We start from the raw sequence: 25,551 nt of genomic DNA, 5'->3' as shown, positions 1-25,551 counted from the left end.
CAAGCAAAACTGTTTTATCTCGCTTGAGGCATACCAGTCATGAATTTTCAAGTCGGTAAAAATATAAAAAAAATATTTCTCTGTTTCTGTCTCAAGTTGTCATGCGCAAAGGTAACAAAAGATTCTATTTTATCTATCAAGACGGTGTATAAGGAATCATATTCCAAAAGAAGACCATATTATCTGCCTATTTTAATCCTTTGCATGCATGGTCAAAAAAGCCAATGTTTTTTTTTCTGTGGAAATTATTTAAAATCGAAAACTGTGATTCAGTATTGTCTAGACGTATTCGAGACTGTATAGGGTGCACGTGAAATAACACGTCCTAATTTTCAATTAATATCCAACCTAGAGTAACCCAATGATACAGATGAGATAGGATTCAGTTCAGTTTCCCAACTTTTACTACCAGAAATAACGATGACTTACCTTTCCATATTGTCAACTTTCCTTTCATCTGTGGCAACATCCCTTCATCAACTGCGTATGGAGCTTTCAAATCACAGCTCATACAACGCAGACTTTCTGAACCCCACTAGACTTCTTACAGTTGGGCTTTATGAACATGTTTATATTGCTACAAGATTGAAGTCATCACTACCGAAATTTTATGATCGTCATCATGAACTCGGGGATCGTTACGGTGTACCCATCTGCACCATGACAACCGATTTATTCAACGTGTCATAGTTTTAATTTTCTCTTCATCTACATGTACCCAGTCTTGACTTTTTATGAACAATTCAGTAGGTGTTTCTAGAAAGGCAGGGGACGCTTATCCTAGCGGTGCAGCTGGTCCATGCTCCAAGTTTTTACTGGAGTCCGAGTTGCTCATTTACTGTTTGTGCTTCGTGCGTATCACCTTGGTTATTTAATGTTCTTTGTTGAGTGTGTGTCTGTTTTCTTTGTCTGGTCTTCGTCCCTGGATTATATTTCTTTAATATCTGCTAGAATTTTGGTTCCCTTGATTACTCTTATAACACCACAACAAGATAAAATTTCAAATATTAAACGTTTGATGAAATGAATCAATACGTGACACGGTTTGTGTAGATAAATACCAACGAGAAAATTTTGATATGCAATATCTTTTAGATGTTTTGAAGATTGTATTGAACAATGAACACCATATTGATGTCGATATGGCGGATATAAACGTCAAACACAAGACAATTTAAATTTGCAAAACACTGAATTGCAAATCTTGCGCCGCTTTTTCTTCAACCTACCATGTCATGTGAGTAATCATTGGATGCAGATTTGCATGGGATTTAATAAAATGCATTTTGTTTTACAATATTTACTAAAATAAATTTGTAGTTACAATTTAAAATTCATGGGATTTTTTTATCCCATGGGATTTTCATAGAATCCCATGGGATTTTTTTGTGTCCCATGGGATTTTTTTTCTCCCATGGGACTTTTTTTCTCCCATGGGATTTTAATTTCTCCCATGGGATTTTTTTTCTCCCATGGGATATCTTGTGTTAAAATACAATGATAGTCATAGAGAGTGTATGCCTTGCATATTCACTTAGTGCATTTTTCTTCTGTGCAGTATGAATAAAAAAGCTGTATGACTAAAAGAGAGAGGTTTTTTGTATTGTTCTGGGATGTTTTTGAAATTTTTAATCTTTTATAGCTTTGAAATGAAATCACTTTGAAAATTCACTTATCAACCACAAATGTAAAACAACGGAATAGAAAAAAATATTCAAAGACACTCTGACTATAAATATGTTGTTTAAGAATATAAACTTAAAATGCTGTATGAGCAGTACCTTTATCTTAGTATTTAAATAAATTATAAAAATTCTAATGGAAGTCTAAATTCAGGTCCATAATCAGCTTTTTGGCACTTCTTTTTCTTCTTGGTCAGCTTCAACCCATGAAGCATGCTTCATTTCTCGTCTCTAGAATAAAACAAGTAAAAATTTTTATGCAAACAAAATATATAAAATATTTTACAATACCATTTTATTTGTAATCAAAGTGATCTTATTTTTTCTTACTTGATATATGTTCATTTCTAATATCAACAGCTGAAATTACTTGCAATCAGACATCTAAAAGATAACATGAACAGACAAACAGACACACAGATAAAGTGCTTTCTATATAAGTTCGTGGCAGCACTTTTGATTTATTGTGCAAAGTATGAAGAACAGATGGACGGACACCAGTATGCCATAATATGTCCCGTCTCAAAAAGCAGGAGTACAAAAATTCTGGAGAACAGTGTATACCTGATATGATAAGCTATCAAGTTTGCATATACTGAATTAGTCGTTCACCATAGAGGCAAGCAGGTGGCTGGTTCCTGAAATGGTGAAAAACAAATCTGCATGATAATACATATGGTACCTCTGAATTTAGTTGAATTAATTTTCATTGCAAGCATCCTTAAAGCAGTTATCTTGTAATGCACATAAGTAACATTCAATGTTAAGTCCAACATGCTGGGGGTAAGTTTAATCAAAATTAATTAAGAGATTGTGGAGAAAGCTGTCGTTGAACTTTCAAAAAATGTAACAAGTTTAGTGTAGTCTGAGTTGCTCATTTGCTTTTGTTACTTTGTGTGTATGATTTTAGTTACTTTATGTTCTTTGTTGTGTATGTCTGTTTTCCATGTCTGGTCTTTGTCTCTGAATTACATTCCTTTGATTGCCGCTATTACATTGGTTCCCTTGATTACCTTTGAAACACAAGGTATGTTAGTGGTGCAAAGATAAGAGCTTAAATAATAATGGTCCAGTTCAACTATAATTTTAGAATAGGACTTGACAAACTCTATTTGCAATTGAATATTCACACAATAAAGATATTTGTTTTTGGCTTAATCATATAACAAAAGCATCTGTATACAAAAAGAGATATCTCCTGATAGCAAGTAATAGTGATTTTTACCAGAACTTAACATCTAGCTAGAGCTTGTTTATCTTGCCTCAGACATAGTTGGTTTAATACTTAATTTTCTTAATTTAATTAAGTTCTTTATATGTCACTCACCTTTTACGAGTCATTACTAAGAATCCTTTCATGCATCCTCTAATCTCTCTTGAGCAACATAGAGCACCTTCAAAACAAAATTATACTTATTATGCATTAATTCAAAATTAGATAACTTTCAGATTCTGTATATAGACAGTAAAATGGATTTATAAACATGTAACTGAAACAGGGGCTGCACTGGCTTCCAAAATTCTGTCACCATTTTTTTTTAAATCAATGTTCAGAAATAAGAGCAAAAAGTGGTGCCAAAAAAATTTCCAATTTTTTAAAATATGACAGTACTAAGTCCACTGATGAAATTCCATGAGAAGAAAAAATGAAATCAGTACAACTTATATGCCATATATATACAATTTCCAAATCGTAACACAATTTCTCTTCAAACACAAGAAATCTTACACCCCAATTCCCACTAATGAAAACTTGCATCCAATCTTCAGTGTGTGATGGACAGGTTGAAAAACTAAACTAGTATTTTTATATTTACAATGCTAAAATCAAAACTCTGTACTACATTTGGGTCTAAAAGCACTGAATCTATTATGGTTTCAAATGATCATATCTATATTGTTAATTTCAAATTTAAAGCCTTTCTGAATTGTTAAAACAGAAGATTAACAACATAAACATGTTACATTTGTACCCATAACTATCCATATCTACATTTTAACAAAAAAAAACATTTGTACTGTACCTTATGTGAGACAGTACCTACCTCTATCTAGTTTGTCTTACTGCGTGCACAGATAAACTTATGGAACATATACAAAATGTATTATTCCAGCATTCAAAAATGGTCATTGCTTATACTGTTTTAGTCACATTTTTCAGTCAATATTTATTCCATCAATTGTAGAAGAATTACCATTGCAGTACATAAATAAAAATCATTGCTTAAAATATGAAAACTATAAAGTTTGACTCTGCCACATTTTCCCAAAAAAATGGCAAAATATTGAAAAAAAAATCCAACAAAAAAGGGGGGGTCTAATCCAGACCATACCCTTTAAAAAGCCATCGTGTTTACACGGTTTTAGTAAACATTATCTGGAAGTGAGATGTGCTGTTGTCGTCCAGTACATGCAGCCCCACTTGTAGCAGTAAAATGGTTATGACTGAGTGATCCTTCAACTCGCGTTTATTTCCGTTTAGTAAACGACAATATCGAATACTCGGGAATGAATGATACTAACCTGTTTCTATTTTGGAAAGAACGAGTTTAAAATATTAATTGCATCCAACATTTTGAAAGCAGTGAAAATCCTTATTCTCGCGTGCTTATTCTCATGCGAAGAGTTTCTCAATGAGTTTGGAAATACAGGGGAAAGAAACGAATTATGGTGTAATGTGACAAGTTATGATTTGACCACGGACCAAAAGGTAACAACACATGGAAACGTTCTATCGTGCATCACATTTCACACTCCTAGTATTTTAATCGTAAGTACTTTTTTATCAGGCTTTCTAAAAATCAGACAGCACGTCAAAAGCCAACCCAATTTAATTTTATTTCTTGTTTAGAAACAGTTACTGATCACATAATCTTAGTTTTTTATTTGTTGGTTGCGCTAAATAGAGAAAAAGTATGTACAAAAATGTAGATTGTAAATGAAATTTGCACAGAAGCATCGTTTGTTTGGTAGGTTTTCTTCACCGTGAATTACTTTTTATCCAACATGAATCACTTTTCCATTAGCAGTGTCTGAATTTTATGTTGACTGGTACTTAACATTTGATCTAAACGGAACCTTTCAGGGTTCTCCTAAGTGTTATTTGTACAAATTTGTTGTTGAATTTGTACCAAGTCTGCAAAAATATTTAACAAAACGGACTTATTACAAAAAAATGCCTTACTAGATGTAAACTAAGATAATCATCACATTCCTTGTTTGTTGAAAATGGGGGTTACTATGGTATAGAGATGTCAAATAGATAGTGTGCTTTGTGCACAATGAAAAGTGTCAAGGATGAATTTCATTTTGTATCGAGTTGTGACGCCAGTATGTCTAGCCTAATTATTTTAGAAGCCCCTCCTCTTTCAAAATATAGTACATGCATATATTTCAAAACCACTGGAAATTTCAAGGTGATGCGTAATTTATGTAGGTTCCTTGTCCATGTATTTACAGTCTTAACTTAATTACTTTAATTATGATTGTGTATTTGCATTTGTAACGTATATTAACTTCTGTTCAGGTGTTAGAATACTGGGATATGTACTGTTGTTTGTTGTAACATTGTACTGGTGAGCATGATTGCCTTACTTAACTTATACAGATATTGATTTGAATTGATCTTTACAATGAATTTTAAAAATCAAAATCTGCAGTCAAAATGTATACGTAAAACTCAAATTTTCGTTTATTACGAGAAAATTACTACAGGTATTAACAGCTCGATATTCCGTTTTACTGTTAATTAAGTACAATATACAGGAAGTGGTCGGTTTAGCTGGGGGCACTGATAATCTAGGTAATAAATACATCCCGTAATATGGCTTCGCACGTGTTTCGTGTGGCAGATCAAGATATTTACAAAATAGGAGCTGACATAGGACCCTAAATTTAACCAAGAAAATTATGAAAATGATATATTCTATTCACTTTTATCGAAAATATGTGAAGCAACTATTTGTTTGATTATTTCTTATGCACAAATGTCACATTAAAAAAATCAATTTATAAGGGGACCAAGGACAGCCGCCATAAAACCTGGTTTAATTCTCAATGTCCAAAGGAAATGTCTGTACCGAGTGACGATGACCATTGCAATGGTTGCAAACTTTCCGGTTGTACTTTGATAATACCATTTAAATTTTATGCAGACTTTTCATTTCGACTCTTATATAGATTTTATCACTTCGATAACTTTGTTAATAACCACTCATTTGTTATGGAAAAATATTCATGTTTGTTTCTCACCCTTTGTTTTACGGTAATATTCTACACATAGCACGGAAAGCTCGATACTCGCCCAATAAGTAAACTAAACCGTTGAATAGGCTTATTCGTAAGGAATATAATGTTATGATATTCTTGTCATTAGATTCTTTTATTCTCTAAACACCATTACAGTACAGAGAAGACAATACAGTTAATACATAAATATTCAGCGCATGACAATTGTGGAAACTATAATAAGATAACAGAAAAAAAAGATTAAGTAAATAACATTTTAACACATTTTGACAAATTTCAGATAGTGGCATTGTAGAGGACTAACCTTGAGAAACATTTTTAAAATCAATTTCGATGAGTTTAACAAAATTACATAGGTTTCGTAATTCATGCTTGTTTTTTGTCTGAAACAGATCTTTAAATTTCAGAACATTCACTCGCTCTAAATATCTTTTGTTTAAAAATTGCTTCCTCGTGTCCGAAAAATGGAGACATTGGAAAATGACATGGAACTCATCTCTATGTTCTCCATTATTACATAAGGTACATAAACTTGAGTTATCAAAGTTTTGCCAAGTTGCTGTTTCGCTTGGTAGTCTATGGTTGCCTACTCTGAATCTACAGAGTAATAGCATCCTTTTCGTGTAAAATATCTAAATAGTTTTCGAATTCAAATTTTTCTTTAATCAATTTATAACAAAAGCATTTATGCGAGTTTTCTACGTCGGATCTCCATGTTTGTTGAAACTGGTCTTTTAATCGCAGATCTTTAAGGATGAAATTTTTTTTGGTATTTCATTGATTCGCTCATGGAGTCTTTAAATAGAAATTGGACCACTATAGGAGAGTTCGCCAATCTCATTAGTGATGTCATATTCACTAATTTTCATATCATTAAGTGTCAAATTGGTTGGCAAATAAACAACGAAATAAACAATTAGCAAATTCATGATTAGAATCCCAATTTTCAAAACTTTATAACTTTGTTATTCTACATCCATTTTTAGTTCTGTAAAATGTTTCATTTAGATAAAATAATTCATATTTTATGTGTAAATTTATTACTCTTTTACTTAAAAAATAAATTTGAAATGATATTTATATGTAAACCTCTATTATCATTAAAAATTATTTAAAATTTTTTATGCTCACATAGTCTAATTACTGAATATTTATTTTAAAATTCCGTGGATAAAAAGAGTATTATTGGCAGTGTAGAGAACCAAAAGAATTTGTCAATTACCTTAAAAAACGAAAACGTTATGATGATATAAAGTTGATGCCCCATGCCAATCAAGGGATTTTTTGCCAACCAAATCCAAATCACAGGTAAGTGATGAAATCACGAAGAACTCTCCAATATTTTAAAAAAGTTTTTGGCATGACATTGGTTGTGTCCTTATTGTATGACGTGTGAAGCACCGTGGCTCAACCGCGCATGGGAAGAATTGAAATTGATTTTACATATGATAGGGACATCCAGACTTGGGACCGGCAAGTTATCCGGGCGGAGTTAATGTCCATTTAAAAGATTTTTCAATAATAGATCCAATACAAGGTAGATCTATTTAGGTGTAGATTACATCTTTTTGGCATTTTTTGGATATATATATATTCCTAACTTCTATTTTATTTTCATATTTTTATGAAATATTTGATATCATTGCCTTTTACAGGTAGACTGATACAATTAGTGCCAGTCTTTTTAAGCGCAATTCAACCACGGGGAAATATGTTGGGACAATTAAACTAGTTTTTTATCCAATTGGCGCAAACGTTGAATCGAAAAACGCGCAATGTACACTTTCATTGAACTTCAACGTGTAGACACTTGGTAACCAATATGAACTGTACAAAATAGTATGTTCAGTGTACACCAGGTATAGATTGTACATATAGAATCCACCGTATAGTGTTTCGAAAAGTAGAATGGGTGAATCTTATTACACGTATGTACAATACAGTTTAATGCATATCATATAAATTGTAGCTATAACCAGTTTCCCTACATGTATGTAGGCGATTTTGAAATTATACAATTAAGGATTTTTACTGTAATGTTGGAATATACTAGTATACCTTTGTCATCATCTCATCTGTAAAAGCTGCTTGTATATAACAGGAACGCACTTTTGTACACTATGTACACACGGATGATCAGAACTGTAAGTGGACGAACATCTACTGCAATATTGGACAGATTCTACCGTATAGTGTTTCGATAAGTTGAATGGGTGAATCTTATTACACGTATGTACAATACAGTTTAATGCATATCATATAAATTGTAGCTATAACCAGAGGTATGACAGACTTTAGAACTTCAATTTCCCTACATGTATGTAGGCGATTTTGAAATTATACAATTAAGGATTTTTACTGTAATGTTGGAATATACTAGTATACCTTTGTCATCATCTCATCTGTAAAAGCTTCTTGTATATAACAGGAACGCACTTTTGTACACTATATACACACGGATGATCAGAACTGTAAGGGAACGAACATCTTCTACTGCAATATTGGACAGGTAAATCCTGTCACCTGTTGAGTCACCTGTTCTGTCTGAGCCATAAAACAATTAATTTTTTTAAAATTACCTCAGGGCGATTCTATTCGTCACCTGGCCTGTGTAGTGTCGTATGTAAACTTAACCGAGATTTTGAAAGTGGGTTCTAAAAGGGGTGGGGGTCTAGAAAAAAAGGTGTGTGTCATAGTATAATATTTCCTTATTTTCACCAAAATTTTGCATGAAATTATCCACGTTAATCCAATTATATCATTTTTAATACTTCTTTTTTTAATATAACAACCAAAGATTTTGATAGGCTATTATAAAAATCCTTGTATATAATTATATTTACTGAAAGGATCTGCTTACTAGTGAATGAGTTTTTTTTCTTTTAATTTATACAAGGTTTTTATCATTTTAATAGCGAATTAAAACCGTACATGTAACAGGGAGTTATAATTAATTACAGGTCTATGCGTGTAACTGTCACCAATGATTTTACAGTCCATGCTTTAATTTACATTACAAAACCGAATTACTGCAGCCCGTGAAAGAGGTTCGCTTGCATGGAAGTTATTTTCTGATATAGCACCATCCTATGGACGAACGGAAATGCCAGCATCTTACGTTAGATCTGGGTATTAAAATGTACACGTACTATGTTTAATCAAGACAAAGTCCCGAGAAAGTACAGTTTCATTCGTTAGCCCAAGGATTTATATTATACATAGCATTTACCTAAATTTACTTTTTGTACAACTATTTACTACGTTACTGGAATGCTCATCTTGTGCGTTCCTGCATCGATATAACAACAAGTGTTATACGAAAGGATAATTACAGAGGAAACCTCAGATATGTATTATCAGTCAGTGCGAAACGGGGTGCCGAAATCACGCATGACACAAGACGCTTTTGTATACGGTTCATTCCCCGCTATGACCTCGTCCCAGCAGCGAGATAAGTGTTGAGGTCTCAGTATCGTATTAATTTTCCCATAGACTTCTATAGTGAAGTGCATATTTTTAGGATTTTTTAAAAAATATGTAAACTGATTCAATAAAACTTTCACTTATGTAGCATTTCTAAGGACATGTGAAAAAATAATTTCCCGCAAAGAAAATAGGGTGAGTCCACGAAGATCGGACAGAAAAGTAGTCTCGAACTATAAATAGCCATTTTCCCTACTTTCACTTTCGTTTTGCACTTACCAAACCAACCTTTTCAGTGGAACATTTTTATGATATTATGTTAGATTTTCTTTTCAAAAAGTTCTTCATCTTACAGTGTGATGTTTGCTCTATTTTATAAGTCATTTTTCATATCTTTTGACAAAATATTAGTTTGTAGAGAGGCAAAAAGAAAATGCACTATATTTTTATAGCATCCATGTTTTGACGTACACCTGCTCAGGGATATGCAATACGATACTGGTACCTTGATGCTGCAATCGTTCAGAAACTAACGAATTCAATACAGCAATGAATGCATACGTCAAGTTCCGACTACAATAAGTTAGGAGTTGTACTGCTCCAGAAAATCTTCATGATTTGCTCTGACTACTCTGCTCCTGAAACAGTTTCCTCCTTCCACAGTCACAGGTTGGGAACTACAGCTGAATTCTCGTGCGGTGTTTACCCATTATAAAATTAGAATTTTTTTTAAAGTATTTTATTTGAAGGGGGAATATTTATTGTATCTGAAGAATCCTTTTTTTTTTTCACTGTAATTGTAATATTTAATGATTAAGTTACCGTGGTCAGGGAATTTATATTACAGGGACTGGTCACTCCTTACCAAGTTTATAATATGGAGTAGGCATTTCCTAAATCAGCGAGCATCGTGAGCTTTACTGTATATGTACCATCTTTGCAAGACTAATAAAAATAATAATGGACATTACAAAGAGGGGGGAGGGCGACCCGGATGAAAATTTTTGCTTCGCAATGGCAATATTTTTATTTATATTTAACCAGCAAGCAAAATCAATATTTCTACTTAAAAATATGTCTTGTTAAGTAATGGGGAGTTTTTTTCAGCTATACTTATTTAGTGAAAAAATGAACACCCAGCCCTTTTTACAAATTTCTGGATCTGCCCAGCATATAGCTACTTATCTGTCAAAGAAGAATTAAAGTATTTGTAATCAATTCAACCTCATTTGAACATTAATTACAAGAACAAGTCACAAGTTTTCAGTCAGTAGAATAGACTTATAATTTGTTTACTTATAGTACAAAACAGGCACTACCTGACAATCCTGCAAAAAGTTTTAACTGGATTTGTTGCTTAGTATGTGTTCCTAATACATGTTAGTTCTTAAAAGTTCTTAAATAGAACTTAAAATAAGATATGCTGTGTGCAAAGATTGAAATATGTTGATTGGCATTTGTTTTTTGTTTTTTGGGGTTTTTTTTTGAGTGAGGAGGGTTCAATACCAACAGAAAAGTTTCAACAGAACCATATTGAACTCCATCTTTACACATGTGGCTGGCATTTTAATACTTGTACAACTAAATTTGTCTAGCTGTATTTTTACTTTTTCAGAACTTTAAGTGAAGACTTGTATTTAAAAGAGAGACACTTACACATTTCTTAGAAAAGAATATTGACCAATTAAAAAGGGCAATTATCATTTGACACTTTTACTGTAGAAGTAAGTACTTATACATGCAATACTCAGTGATTATTAAATGATTAAACAATTTTTTTTCATCCACAGGTTTGCATTTTTTAACATAATCTTGATGACATTGTAAATAGGCTGAAACAGTTTTGCTTTGAATACACAGGAAGCTTTCATGACGCACATTTTAATAGAAAGCACACTTAAACTCGTAAAATAGTAGTGGAGATGTTTGATTTTGTTTTTCGTTTAACAGACTATCAGAAACTTTCACGCATACTGTTTGAATGTCATCTAATTTTTTATATTATTAAAATTGGAAAGTTAGGCTTTATGTAAAGATATAATATATTCACTAGACCCATAAAGGGAGATAATTAAACTGATTGGTTTTTAATGTGAAAACCTTGTTAGCACAGCTCCTCCAAAACCACTCAAGGTATTTTAAAAAAAATATGTGAAGAAATGCATCAGTAGAGATTCAATGCAGTACTTTTAGCTTTGTATATTGTAGGGACAACCTGATAATACCAGATGACTATTAATACATTGACCAACCTGATGGATTGGGTTTTGGATCCTGTAGTGAGAGCAACATATGATAACTTGTAATTACAGGTATTCCTATATATGCATGGTAAAGCATTACTTGTACATGATTTTGATGTTTTTTTTAGGTAATCAGTTTACTTCAAATTGTTATTAATGTTTTGCACTCTGTTAGTTAATTGAGCACAAGAAGCATATTACTTGTAGTTAGTTTTTCAACTTAGCACATTAAGTTCTGTCTTTATACATGAATGAGTTCCATATAAATCAGAATACATTAATAAGTTATTAATATTTGTAAGAAACCTTTAAGAGTTGAAGACCCACAGATTATGCTTTGCATGGCTTTGAAAAGTGAGGGGGTGGTTGTTGCCTGTTGAAACTGACCAATCACCCTCATAGTAATTATTCAGCCAGTAACACAAATCATGTTTACATTAGGTTGTTACATTAGGTTGTTACTTTATTATCTTTCAAGGTAGGTTTTTGATAATTGGCATGTTGTTAAGCATTTTTAAGATGTATAGCCTTCTACATGCTCTAGGGTTAATTACCATTGACCTTGACATCACATTTTTGTGCTTTGTTTGCATTTTTTTAAATTAAAAATCTACCCAATACTATGACATGTTTAGTTCTTAACTATTTTTTAGGTATCATTATTGGTTGGGATTCTATGGTCAGAATAGCTACTGGTATACAGCAAGAAATTCCTGCAAAATTTTAGGAGGATTTTCACATTATATTTAAGAGCAACACTATCATGATCAGATCATCACAACAAAGTGTGCAGTACATAACATGAGCTTTTACTATTATTACCATCAAATGAGAAATTGAGAATAGTTTATATGAACGGTGGTTCTTGCCCATGATATAAGGTTCAAAATGAGTTAGACTTTGATTCAGACATTTAATTCCTGTCAAATTGCATGGACATCTATTTCATATCCTTGGAAATTATGAAAGAAGGTTTAGGCGTTAATTTGCTCATTTTTGCCAAAATTTTGCACAAAATCAACCCAATTTTTACACTACAGGGGGTGTATTAAATAAAGTTGATTTTGCATTTTAACACTTTTTGTTTAAGAATGGACATAAAATGCCAAAAAATACAGATACTTTTGTGTTGAATGTGGATATGGTTATGAATTGTGATGAAAGACTAACCTTTTTGTAGTTTATCAACAATATCAGTACTTTTGCAATGCAAGAAAAAATGAACTATATTTTGTTATAAAGCATGTTCAAGAAATAACACTTATCAAGATAATTTAGCTTCAATTCTTTTTTAAGTTGAATAATTAAATACATAAAAACATGCATATTCCTTATAAAATTTAATAAAGTAATAAATATACTTACTAAATGTGAGAATGCATTGGTTATTACTTGCTTATAAATAATAGAGATGTAAAATTATTTAAATTCTATAGCTTTATTCAATCTACACACACATTTGTACTTTCTGGTATCTTATCATAATACCTCTTCATACACATGTACCCATTTTTATATGTTTCTAACTGTATTGATTTACAAACAAAAAATCCTATGGGACAAAAAAAATCCCATGGGAGAAAAATAATCCCATAGGAGAAAAAAAATCCCATGGGAGAAGAAAATCCAATGGGATAATGAAGAATCCCATGGGATAAAAAAATCCCATGATTTTTAAATTGAAACTATAAGTTTATTTTATCAAAAATTGTAAAATAAAATGCATTTCATTAAATCCCATGCGAATCTGCATCCAATGGTTACTCACATGACATGGTAGGTTGAAGAAAAAGCGGCGCAAGATTTGCAATTCAGTGTTTTGCAAATTTAAATTGTCTTGTGTTGTCAGTTTCTATACCATTCCGTTTGTTCACTTTATTGACTCTTGTATTCATACAATCTTAATGATAAACCAACTTCTCTCAAGGCTTTAAGAGATTTTCATATAAGTTACATCCCAACATATCAAAGAAAATGCTATACAGTGGGACTGCGTCTGTCTTTTAAATGCAACTGAACGCTTTAATGAACTTGGTCATTAAATTTAAAGTAGAAAACAATGCTCTTATAACGCTTTACGTCAAATTAAAACAGTTTTAGTGCCAGGCTGATCAATTACGGATCACGTTGAGGGCGAGAAGTCAACTGCTATATACCACACTGCTGCAGATTGTTATTCAATCTGAATAGAAAAAACTGCTTTACTTGTATCTGGTTTTTTTTCATGAAATTTTAAATGTAATTTAAACATATATATATATATATATATATATATATATATATCAATCATTAAAGATTTCAAATATATCATAGCCTTCAAGTAATATATTGGGGAAAGTGTCTCTTCAATACTATATGTTTTACCCTCAAAGAAGAAAATGGGGAATATATTTGAAAATGTATCCAATATGGGATCAGGACAAAAACCTCCCATAAGAAAACAAATTATTATTATTTAAAATACTACAACTGTAAAATTTGAGATTTTAATTTGATATACTACATATAAATGTAGAACACTTTTTTTCGCGGGGGGAGGAATGAATGCCAAGTGAAGTCAGTAAGATGTAATTCATTTTTATTTTTTCATAATGTTCATAATAGGTTATTTAACTATGAAAACAACCTTTAATTTTTTGTACACATCAGGCATATTTTAAGAAGGGGGTGTCTGGGACTTTTTTTCCTAGGAAGCTTTTGTCCAGGGACTTTTGTCCGGGGGCTTTTGTCCAGGGACTTTTGTCCGGGGGCTTTTGCCAGGGGACTTTTGTCTGGGGCTTTTTCCTAGGAGGCTTTTGTCCAGGAACTTTTGTCCGGGGGCTTTTGTCTGTAAAGATTATGTCCTAGACCCAATATTCATCTATATTATCTACTGCGTTCTAAATTACAGATGCCATGGTTTTGTATGAATATATGTCATGTAGATACATGTATTCTTTGAAACTATGAGTTCCTTTGCCCATATTCATCCTATATACAATTGAAAAAAATATGCCGTATAAATATATAATCCTTTCCATTTAATATTTGTCCCCAAACAAAAGCTCAACCCCATCCCCACACCCATGATATAAAAAGTGGAACAAAACTCACTTCATTAGAGTTTTGTATTGATGAGGATATGTTATCTACGACTCTACGACTTATACATACTAGTATATTAATAAATCCAGTTTTTGTCAACCTTTGAACCGGTTGATAAATGTGAACAAGTAGGTTTATTTCAGAGTTATCTCTCTTACCACTGTTAATTGATTGTGATGTAAGTTTCAAAACATAACGTAAATAGGTATGGTGAATATGTCAAAGAGACAAAAACCCCACCTGGATGAAAATGTCTGTCAAAGGCCACCCATTGGTTTTCAAGGAATGACGAGGAAAACCTAACACCACAGGGCAGGCTGCAGCCGAACCCAAAACATCATTATAAATAGGTACAATGAAAGAGTTTCCCCTATATTTTGCTCAAATAACATAAAAATAAACTAAATTTGAAAACGATACAAGAAGAGGCCGGAAATTCCTGACTTGGCACAGGCGCAAAAAATACGACGGGGCTAAAGTACTTTGGCGTGATCACAACCCTCCCCTTTAAAATATGGCCACTGTGGAAAAAAAATATATTACACAATAAAACACAGATAAAAAGGTCCGAGTCTCTTGTTACAACGGAAATAAAGAAACTGAATATATATTACACAAATGTACAAAGAACTACTAGCTGTTAACTGACATACCAGCTCTACACCAGTTTAAAGCTACAAAAAGTTATGTCCCCATCTCCGCCAATTCTTCCCAAAAAGTTCACATACCAATTGACTTGAGAAGAAAAGATAAAGAAGAAAAGGAAGAAACCGAACACAAATAATATGTTTCCTACTTCGTTTAAGGAAAAAAAATCATGTAAAAAATAAATTAATTGTACATATATTTGTATGTATAATAATATGTTGCAATGTAATTCATGTTAAAAGAAGGAGTTTCAAGTCGTACATGTATTTTTTGTGCTTGATCAAATTGTCGCTGTTGTATTGACAATAAAATATAATTTAAATTTTAATGTTTCTATTGTAGTGGCATACGATTTAAAACAATCTAAACCGCCTCCTTTACGATCATTGTATAGTTTTTCAAATCGAACAAAAAATATGAAATGTTAGATACATTATCTTAAATGCTTTTCCTCAATGAGAACTAGATTGTTAATCTAAGGAAAAATGTAGAAATCATTATAAAATGTAGTCATTTCCATGATAAAGTGTAAAGGTCGAAGTGTTGCATTTAGCATTTTATGACAAACTGTTTATCAAAATCAATAAAACATGACTTCATATTTTTTGTAAATGGTGACCATTTTTACAGACGCCATTGCTTTGTTTATGAGAGTTGCAGTTAAGTTTTAATTTTTGAAAATTTTAAAAAAGTAACAAAAGTGTCCGGAAAAGCTCTGGTTCACGACCCTTACTCTCTTTGTTATTGTTGTTCTTGTTTGTTTGTTTGTTTGGGTTTTTTTTACATTGTAAGTGCATAACTATTTTGTTTTTGTTTGCTTGATAAGTTCAGTGAAATGGTGTTCACAATTTTTAAACAAAAGACACGGTTGTTGATGACAGATCGTATGTTTCACGATTAGAAAATCACAACAAGGAAATATCTGCATTTAAAAAATTATGAATAAAACCTTGACACACAAACCACTGTGCCAGATCTTTACTATATCCAACACAACCACGTACAACATAATTCCTGGAAACATTTAGAACACAACTTTATTGTCTTTAATTGAAAATCATTGGAAACCATGAGACAAAATGGCCAATTAGTTCATAGCTCTATGTCGTTTAATTGAGTTTGTTTCCTCACAAAACTTTTGATGTTGGAATAATTGCACAACATCGCAATATAAAATCCTTTTAATGACGTCAGTGTTGTTGCTAAGTATTGAATTATAGCCTTTTGCCTCAAATCTGATATATGTATATGAACCGGTATCTTTATGAATAAAAATGATAGAAAGAGGATCACAACAATGACCCATGCCGCTTTTATACACGTTATTATCTTTGCTTCCCTTCTCAAGTGTAGACGTAATCGTTTGTTGTCTTCATAAACGGACAACACCAGCAAGAACGCCATTGATACGAAGCAGAGAATCACGGGAACTTCGACAATCCAAATCGAAGCTAGTTTCATGTGACCATCCCAACATGTATGTTTGTGTTCGACGATAAGAGTTATTACCCAAGACAAAATCGGTACCACGGGCATTAAATATCCCATGCAAATATAACCTTTGTAACCGGATATACACAAAAATCCCGACCTCGCTGTTATGTAAATAAAATGGCAGTCATTCACAATCCACACAAGTACACAGAATTCAAGATATTTGTTTGAAGCGGTCAAAATTTCACACAAAACCGGTTTGTTTACTGAAATCGAATGGTTAATCGACAGAAGTATTTTAGTTTGTATGACTAATTTCAAAACTAGCTCAAACGAAAGAGTGCAAAACAAATGCTTGTGAATTTTGACACGAAGAATTTCATTAATGTATTTTGGAAGAACAAAACGATACACAAAAAATGACGCCAATATTGCAAATACTGAAAAAGACAAACAGACAAGTGTTATTATACTCGAGTTAAACAAGAAGTTGTGAATCTCGTAAAAATTCGTAATTTGCGTAGGAGAAGTTGGTGCGTGACTACACAATTCAAAATTTGACTGTCCAATAACAACAATACTCTCGTTAAAAGACTCCCATTGTCCAACTCTTCCGCACTTCCGGTACGCCATATTATATTCATTAAATATCGCTAGTGGAGGACAAGGCTGTGCTATCAGTACACCAGGTGGCGTTTCTGGCCAACAAAGAATTCCGTCATTAACTGTTGGGCAGTATGATTTACTATTATCGTCTGCGATGTAACCATCGTTAATGTGAGATTTGCAGTCGTATGCTTCTATAACAAGAGTGGTAAAATTTTCTTGCAGCATCTCAATCCTAAAACAAAATTGAAAATAGTGCATATCAAATAAATTCAGAACAGAATCTAATATGATGCACATACATACGAAAACAACGAATTTCTTCGAATAAAGTAGATTGAATTTAAAAATGAAAAGAAACACTAATGCATCATGTACCACCATTTGAAGAACAAACAAATATATCATCAGAAAGGTCGATGATCCCAGAAATAGATAGGACGTGCTCCAATGGGGTTTGATTATGGGTATAAATGCACTTAATGACTAATCAGGCTTACACTGTATATACATCAGTATTTATTTAAAACAATGTGTAGCTAAATTGTAACTGATTAAAGAGATCTCAGAAACAAGTATAGGTTTTACTAACCACTTCTAACATTACTTTGCGTGTTTAAAAAGTAATTTTGCAAAGTTTCACTGTAAATTTTCAGGATAAATGGCATATAAAAGTTGCATATCATTGCGAAGCTTGAAAATAAGATTTAAAAAATTATTGTATTAATGGTACGATGACCGTATAACTTCAAGTTTTCAAAAAAAAAAATACTTGAATAGATGTTTTTTTTTCACTGAAAGTCCGTATTTTTACCTATTCTGCTAACTGAAAGCATTGATGTAAAAAAAACTCGCACATGTAAACAATATTCATTCATTTTTGTAGTAAACTATAAAAACAATTTTAAAGTACATGTCCTCATCAATTTTGAATAATTTTGATAAACATTCACACAGGCTATGCACTTGGAATGCTTACAGTTAGGTTCTGTGTGTATTTGGTTCTTTTGCATAGAAGGATGGGCATTTGACTCGGAAGTGGTAATTTAGTAAGACATATAAAATTCGAATTGGAAATGCTCATGCCTTTTGAAATTGTTCATATACTGTATAGCAGAGCATAATAGCGAGCGGACTGATACGTTGTAATTGGGAAGCAGACTATGTTAATAGGTATGCAATGGAGATTGAGCTGTGATCTCTGTCATTGATATCGTGCAATGCGCAACAAATATGTTCTGTCTTATTAAGTTGTTTAATTTAACTTTACGGTTCATCTTTTAATTGTTTTTAAAGTACAAGTAACTTATTGATGCGTTGAAAGTATTTCTACATTTGCCATCTGCGCTATTCTTACACATGCACGTCAATATTAAATTCAAACACTGTCCATACTAAAGTGAATCATGGTGAAGAAAAAACCACCGAACACACAATGCTCTTTTTAAATATACAAATGCTATATTCTAACGTAGCAGTTATGATATTCAGATCTGTACTTTTGGGAAAATCATACGTTTATCTCCCACTGAAATCAATCAAATGGGACAAAATCAAGAACGATAACTCTTGCAAAGTGCTAATTTCATTTATAATCTATATAAATTTTACGTCAAAAGAGCAACACCCAAATGAAAAACTATGACTGCTTATGTGGTCTGTAACTGATTCTGAATAAGAAATAAAAATGAATTCGGTAGGTATTTGACATGCAAGAATCGACTCCTGTCTGAATTTCATAAAGACTTCTACTTAAATACATAATGATTTATGTACAACAACTTTTTTAGTAGATGTTTTATTTACCAACGGATTGGCAAAAACATCTGCTATACTGTTGGTATAAGTGCTTTGCAATAATTCATTTGCCAATTTGTTATTGATAGTCCATTCGTGGATTATACTGCTCTAATGAAGTAACTCTGTAGTAAGACAATCTTGGTCCCTAGATTCCATTATATCAGAAGGCCCAAACAAGATATCCAAAATGTTATTTTTCGATTAATTAAAAAAAAATTGAAGAATGAAGATTTTCCAGTTGGTACACAGGCAAATATTTTTCACGTGAAATTCGTGTTAATCGAGCTTCACATGAAATTAACATGATTTTCATGTGAAATTCACTAAACACGAATTTCATGTGAACATTTCGTGTGAATTTCACGCGAAGGCTCCATTTACCCGAATTTCACGAGAACTCTGTCACTTAGTTTATTTGCTCAATTCAGGTGAAAATCATGTGAAATTCGTGTGAAAATCATGTGAAATAATTTTGCCTGTGTAACTGCATGTTTTATTGTAGATTCAATATTTTATTAAAGTCTCACCACATCCAAACATATACACATATTTAAAATCTACAAAGAACAACCAAGACATTAGTTTTGTATGGACCATGTAATCTTAAAGATTTATGAGAGACATAAGTGTATTCTATATACAACTATATAAATTATAATTATAGAATTGAGTTTATTTCTTAAATAAAAACATGTAAAACTATCAACAAGTTTTTTTTTTTAAATTAGTGATGTAAGAGACTATTTCTTCTTGATAAAATATTGCTGCATGTTTTGGCAGCTATATTTCTCATATTTTCATTATTAAATAAAAATATATTTTTTTTAATATTCTGACAACAGATTTTAATGTTTATTTGAATGTTTTGACTAAGATCTGTATATAAAAGGCATTGTACAACAACATGTACTTTAAGATTAGTACTGCTATTGAAACAAGTTCTATAACAATTTTTAAATCTTTCATGTCTACAAGTTTCTCTTATAATTCTCATTGCTGCATATGAGACAATAGTGTAATTAGATCTGTCACATTAGTCTATAGAGAAAGAGAGAAGCCAAGAGAGAGAAAAAACCAAACATTACTGAAACGCTTTTGATTGTCTAAAAATTTTTGTCCTAAGGCACCGACCATTTTAATACTGAGGGGGGATTTATTTTAGAAAAAAAATAAATTTCCATATTTACCAAAAATTATTTTTTACTAGGCCGTCGACAGAAAAAATGTGATGCAATATTTCACACATTTAAAATTGTAGATTTTCAAATGAAAACATTTTAACTCCGGTTACTGCTAAAAATATTTTTGAGCTTGCGCTAAAAAAATTCAAACTCAACACAAAATCCCAGGCCCCCTCCCCCTCGAGAAGATAATGATGCATGCCAAAATTAAGTTTCGAGGGAAGAAGATTTTCTTGATCATTAGAAATAGGGACAAACACATTTGTTCATATGTTTTCTCTCAAATATCATATATATTCATTTGGAGGAAACAAGTAAAACTGGTTTTAATAACATGAGAAAAAAATGAGATGTAATTAAAATCATAAATAATACTATAGTATTCTTACCTGAATTATTCAAGTCTAAATTGTTTTACGTTTCTTCTAAATCAACAAAAGAATCCGTCATAAAGAATAAAATTGAAGGAATAAATTACCCTCACGTGTTACAGAATGATGATTTAAAACTAAAACACTTCATATTGGCAGTGCGTCGATCATTTCATTAGGTACGTATCCCAAGGAACATCTGGTAAAATTTTTAACTAGTTTCAAAGTTTATTATGGTTTGTTCTGCAAATCATGCAGAACATAAATAAACACCCTTACATTTTCAGAAATTTCTAGTTACTCCCTTTGAATAAAGACGCTTTCCAAGTTATGAAAGTTACATTCTAATTGGCGGATCAGGAAGTATTAACTAGACCCCTAAATTAAATGTATACCCGCAATATACGTTTCTTAGAAATTATGTACATAGATAATTTTTGACTGGTTGTATTAATCAACTGACCAGGGGAGGATCCAAACACTTTGGAAAGGAGGGTTGCCAGCATTGGTTCCTCAGAAATAAGGCGTGCTAGGATATTATTTACCATTTTTTGTCAATATACTCGTGCAAATGACAATTTTTCCTACAAAAAGGAGAGGTGCCTGCCCCTAATGTTCCTCACTCAAATACATACTCAGTTCAAATATTGACCAATCAGATTGATTGAAATTTAATATTTGATGAAAATCTCAAGGTTCATTTTTATGAAGCCAAGGCCCGATATATAATATGCCATAAGATAACCAAAATATTCCTCAGAAGTCTTAATTTGAAATAAAATTTAATGAAGTAGAACCAATGTAGAAAAAAGAAAAACTAAACAGATTTGAACAAAGAAGATCTGGAGGAACAAAACAAAAAAGGAACAGTATGTATTTGTTGCATTTAAGAGAAGTTATACTTGAGCCTCACTCTTACAGGGAATTGTACTTAATTAACGAACTGACACTTTCTGCCTAATGCACTTAAACTAAAACAGTGAAGACTGATAGCCTGGGTAAATTTACAAGAGAACTAAAGGTGCTTATCTTTTATTGTCTGAGGGGAAACAGCGATCTGAAGAGATACGAACCAAATAAATTATTATTCATCGATAACTTATCGGAGTATTCTGTACTTAAAAGAGATATCACTTGAAATAAATGTTTGTTAGGAGATATTTTCTGTTTTTGTTTTTATTTTTTTTTGTATTAGCCGTTAGAGCTGAAGTGAACGTTAAATTGTATTAAGAGTGAATATAAAACAAACAGTGCGATTTGGTTTGGTATCATATTTTGGCTTTATATCGTATTGCTCAGTAGGGGATCCAGAGAAGGGTTCTGAGGGTTTAATACTCCCCCCATTTTGTTGAAAAAAAATACTGATACGTTTGTACAAGACTAAGACAAAAATGAACAAATGTCAGCCTGGAGCACAAGGTACACGCGGGTATTCCTGCTAAGGAATAGGGTCGGAATTACTTTCTTCCTAACAACGAACTCAATACTACAAGGATGGTACGACGTCAGAAAAAAAATAGCTTTCCAGCTAACTACTTATATTTGTAGTGTAGTAGATAGGTGAATGATAAAACTATTACGAGAGAAAAAAAAACTATCATTTAAGATGAAAATGGGCGTTTCCTATTGGTCCTTGAAATTCCATACTAAAGTCATATATGTTCTTACCAGTTTATGAATTAAAAACGCCGTATTTCATATTCGTGTAAACAAACAAAATCAACCAAAAATGTCTGAATATTGAACAGAAACCTATTTTTTGGTGATTAACTCGCTGTTCAAGTTATCTTTCACATCATAAAAAGTAGTCACATAAAGAGTGTTGTGTTAGTCAAGTTTAAATTAATTTTACGGCTAATTTCATTTTGGTGTCGCGTTTCTTATTTTGTTATAAAATAAACGGCTATTGTTACGAGGACGTTATTTATAGGTGCACAATTTTTTTCTTTAATATAAAGAATAATAAATGCAGCCGTATCAGTCATTAATATGTACTTTATTAACAATTAGTTTTTATGTCAGTTTTATTCCTCGCAGGTCGGTTCATGTATATGCTACGTACAGCGTTCTCCCACGGTGTATCTCTTGGTGTCCGTCTATGTAGGGACAATTATATTGAACTATTTGAAGTACAATCATGCAAGTGAAGAAACTTCCATTAAGTCATATAATTGTTTTTAAAAAGGTGATAGGAGTTGTGTCCCAGATTGGAAAAGTAATAAAGTTGTCTAAACAGCCGTACATTTTTGCATGATTGTTTGCTTGTTAGTGTTAATGTTTTTTCTTTCTCTTTTTTGATTTGGATCTCCTAATGGCCAGTCAAAAATAATTTTTCATTTTCCATACCAAATAGTTTATTGAATTGCTATACTCGATGCATCAGCACTAGTCGTTTCTTTGGAGAAAATGTAAATGTAACTGTGCATGATACTTACGAGAACTTGTAAGTTTATATAATATTGAAGAATAAAAATGATAAATATCACATTGTAACTAATGATAACATCTAAGATGTCCATCTGATTAGGATTGGCAAATAACTAGCACTTCGTTCACTTTAAGTGGTGGTATCACTCCCCTCCCCCTTTTTAAAGTCCAAAGTACACTCCATGTTTTGGCTGAAGTTCCAAGTACAATTTTACTCTTTGGTCAAGTCCAAATTCCATGAAATTTGAAGTAAAAAGTACGGCTGTTTTGAAATGATAAGTCCATGTATTTGTTTACCTAAGTCTAAAGTACACTCTAAAAATGACCAAAATTCCAAATCCAAAAAGGGGGTGGGTGATACCCTCTTAAGCGGGCAAAATATTAAATTTATACGACAGCATACATTTCCGGTCGTATATAGGTTACAGACCACCAATTCAACCAATGAGCATTTGGAACGTACGCAAAAATAGTCCTACGCAGAAATTACCCCTGTTCCTCATAGTGCTGTGAAAAAAGTTCTCATCTTATTTAAAAAATTTAAACAGTTTCTGAAAGGAAAAACATTTCTGTACATTTTATAGGTGCATTTTGCTTCTTGTGATGTGAAGCCTAATCTCCATAATGATTTTTAAATATACCCCTGTCTTGTGAAAACACTGGGATTTCCCATGCTATTTATAGACCCTTCACTTCCGGTGACCAGTACTGCACTGCAAGTCTGCTAACCCCACATGCCATTCTGAGGATTGTGAGCTGACATATGTAGAATCATGCTGATATATAGTCCTCTGCAGGTTAAAGTTAAGGTAAAGTCCATAGAAGCCATTGAATATTGTGAAATTAGCATAGAAGCCTATGGAAAGTGGAATTAGTGGTTTTTAGCCTATATAAAGTGCATGGCGCTGTCATCGTCAGCCGTCGATATTTGATTTTCGTGTGATAACTTGAACATTAGCGGCTTGATTTTTGATAAACTCGTACCGCTGTGACATCTATAGCAACACCGCCTGCGCAAAGTTCAGCGCCCTAGACCACTCGGCCAGTTAACATCGTTGGGAATTTTTCAGACCCTTCTATCGGTTTACGTTATCTTCTCTGTATCAATTGATCTTGATCCGATGGAGCAGTGTAGCGAATAGAGTCGTCGCATTCTGAGAGGTTTATGATCTTTATGATGTTGGTCGACAATATTTGTTTTTTTTTCATATTTTGGTAAATACCGTTAAACTTTATGTCAACCGTCCTAATGTAGTATTAATTCCAAAGCAGTCTATGTTCATTCCCAACAATCCTTTTTGTGATGTATGGAAACTCGAGTTCAGTTTCATAGAGAACTGTACACTTCATTCAATATATTGTCCGGAAACTGGAAACATGTCATTTTCTTAATTTTTCCCTACGCTCTTCGGTCCCAAAATAAAAACATTTTTAATTCATAACTTCTAACTTAAATCCAAACCTTTAACTGCTTTGCCACTCTAGACATTTCCAGAGATCAAATTTATTTGTAGTATGAAATGAAAGACGATGACATCATACACACGACGCTCATTTTTTTATATGTTTGTGCAAAATAAAACCTCTTTTTCCCTCACTTGTTCATACTAAATTAAAAGTACCATTTACATGCACAAATTTTACCTATGTTTGTTAACATGCACACATGCAAATTAACACACTGTGTAAAAGCAAAATTGCTACGCGTTTTATACGAGTTTTTGTACGGTGTGCATTTTAATTTTTTAATCAGGAAGTTAGTCAATATTCGGTCTTCTGTTGACACATCCGCACAATGGATGGAAATCTTGCTTTAAGATCCATTTCCTCCTACAAATATTTGGGAGTGGGTAACATTCTAGGTCAAAGGTCAAAGTTTGAAGAAATTAATGTGGGCTTTTGACATTTAATTTGTTTGATGTTAGAAACAGTGGCTTTAGTTCGAATTTCCTGTGACCCTGCAATCTTGGATATAAAAAAAGAGGGTTGCAGGGTCAGAAGAAATTCAGACTAATTTAAGGGTAGATGGAGATGCCTACAGAAACGAAAAGTTGTGCATGTCGAGTTTGCAAGTATGTGTATTGGCGCTTGAGCGATACAACTGTTATATTTGTTATTTCCGGGGCTAGTCGAAACAGAATCCGGGTGTGGAAAGCAAATGGCCTTTAATGTGTTCACTTTCAGTTGTATACTGTAGTTCTCGGCCTCTTTGCTTGACGATTTTTCGTAATCGTTTATTATCTAAGTAAAATGTATATCTGTATGTCAGATAACAATTTTCTGTCAGTCCATCACATACTTTTATGTATGTTAAATACCTGGTTTCAAGCCGGTCAATGCATGCATGACTACTTGCAATAAACCACGTCAGAAGACATACATGTAATATTTTGTAAGTCTCGAC

General features: G+C 32.4%; 1 protein-coding gene and 2 long non-coding RNA genes across 5 annotated transcripts; 1 reads left to right on the top strand and 2 right to left on the bottom strand.

The window, feature by feature from the left end:
• Positions 1-1,284: 1,284 nt before the first annotated feature.
• On the bottom strand, positions 1,285-4,343 carry LOC148598693 (uncharacterized). The gene is made up of 4 exons (XR_015918530.1): positions 4,206-4,343; positions 3,010-3,076; positions 2,247-2,320; positions 1,285-1,913 (listed from the first exon to the last, which is right to left on the bottom strand). It is a non-coding gene; the product is annotated as an uncharacterized LOC148598693 (long non-coding RNA).
• LOC148598692 (uncharacterized) lies at positions 4,323-12,398 on the top strand. Of its 2 annotated transcripts, XR_015918531.1 has the most exons (4): positions 4,323-4,452; positions 10,969-11,077; positions 11,562-11,665; positions 12,250-12,398. It is a non-coding gene; the product is annotated as an uncharacterized LOC148598692 (long non-coding RNA). The 2 variants fall into 2 exon arrangements; XR_015918532.1 differs by lacking the exons at positions 4,323-4,452; positions 10,969-11,077 and adding an exon at positions 10,004-10,022.
• A 3,893-nt stretch (positions 12,399-16,291) lies between these two features.
• Positions 16,292-22,518, bottom strand: LOC148598691 (calcitonin receptor-like). Of its 2 annotated transcripts, none has more exons than XM_088561957.1 (2): positions 22,389-22,518; positions 16,292-17,603 (listed from the first exon to the last, which is right to left on the bottom strand). In XM_088561957.1, the coding sequence occupies exon 2, from the start codon at positions 17,594-17,596 to the stop codon at positions 16,421-16,423; it is 1,176 nt and encodes a 391-aa protein (XP_088418083.1). In that variant the 5' UTR covers positions 17,597-17,603; positions 22,389-22,518; the 3' UTR covers positions 16,292-16,420. The 2 variants fall into 2 exon arrangements, with proteins under 2 accessions (XP_088418083.1, XP_088418082.1); XM_088561956.1 differs by lacking the exon at positions 22,389-22,518 and adding an exon at positions 20,739-21,114.
• Between the last annotated feature and the right edge of the window lie 3,033 nt (positions 22,519-25,551).

Source organism: Perna viridis, chromosome 14, assembly GCF_037379345.1.
Source record: "Perna viridis isolate PV_CMFRI_1.1 ecotype Kerala chromosome 14, ASM3737934v1, whole genome shotgun sequence".
NCBI classification, from domain to species: Eukaryota; Metazoa; Mollusca; class Bivalvia; order Mytilida; family Mytilidae; genus Perna; species Perna viridis.
Note: the sequence above shows the minus strand (reverse complement) of the source record. Positions and strands in the feature narration are given on the sequence as shown.

What these genes read in the sequence shown, in the direction of transcription:
- LOC148598691 (XM_088561957.1), bottom strand. Translation starts at nt 17,596, where the DNA reads ATGCTGCAAGAAAATTTTACCACTCTTGTTATAGAAGCATACGACTGC.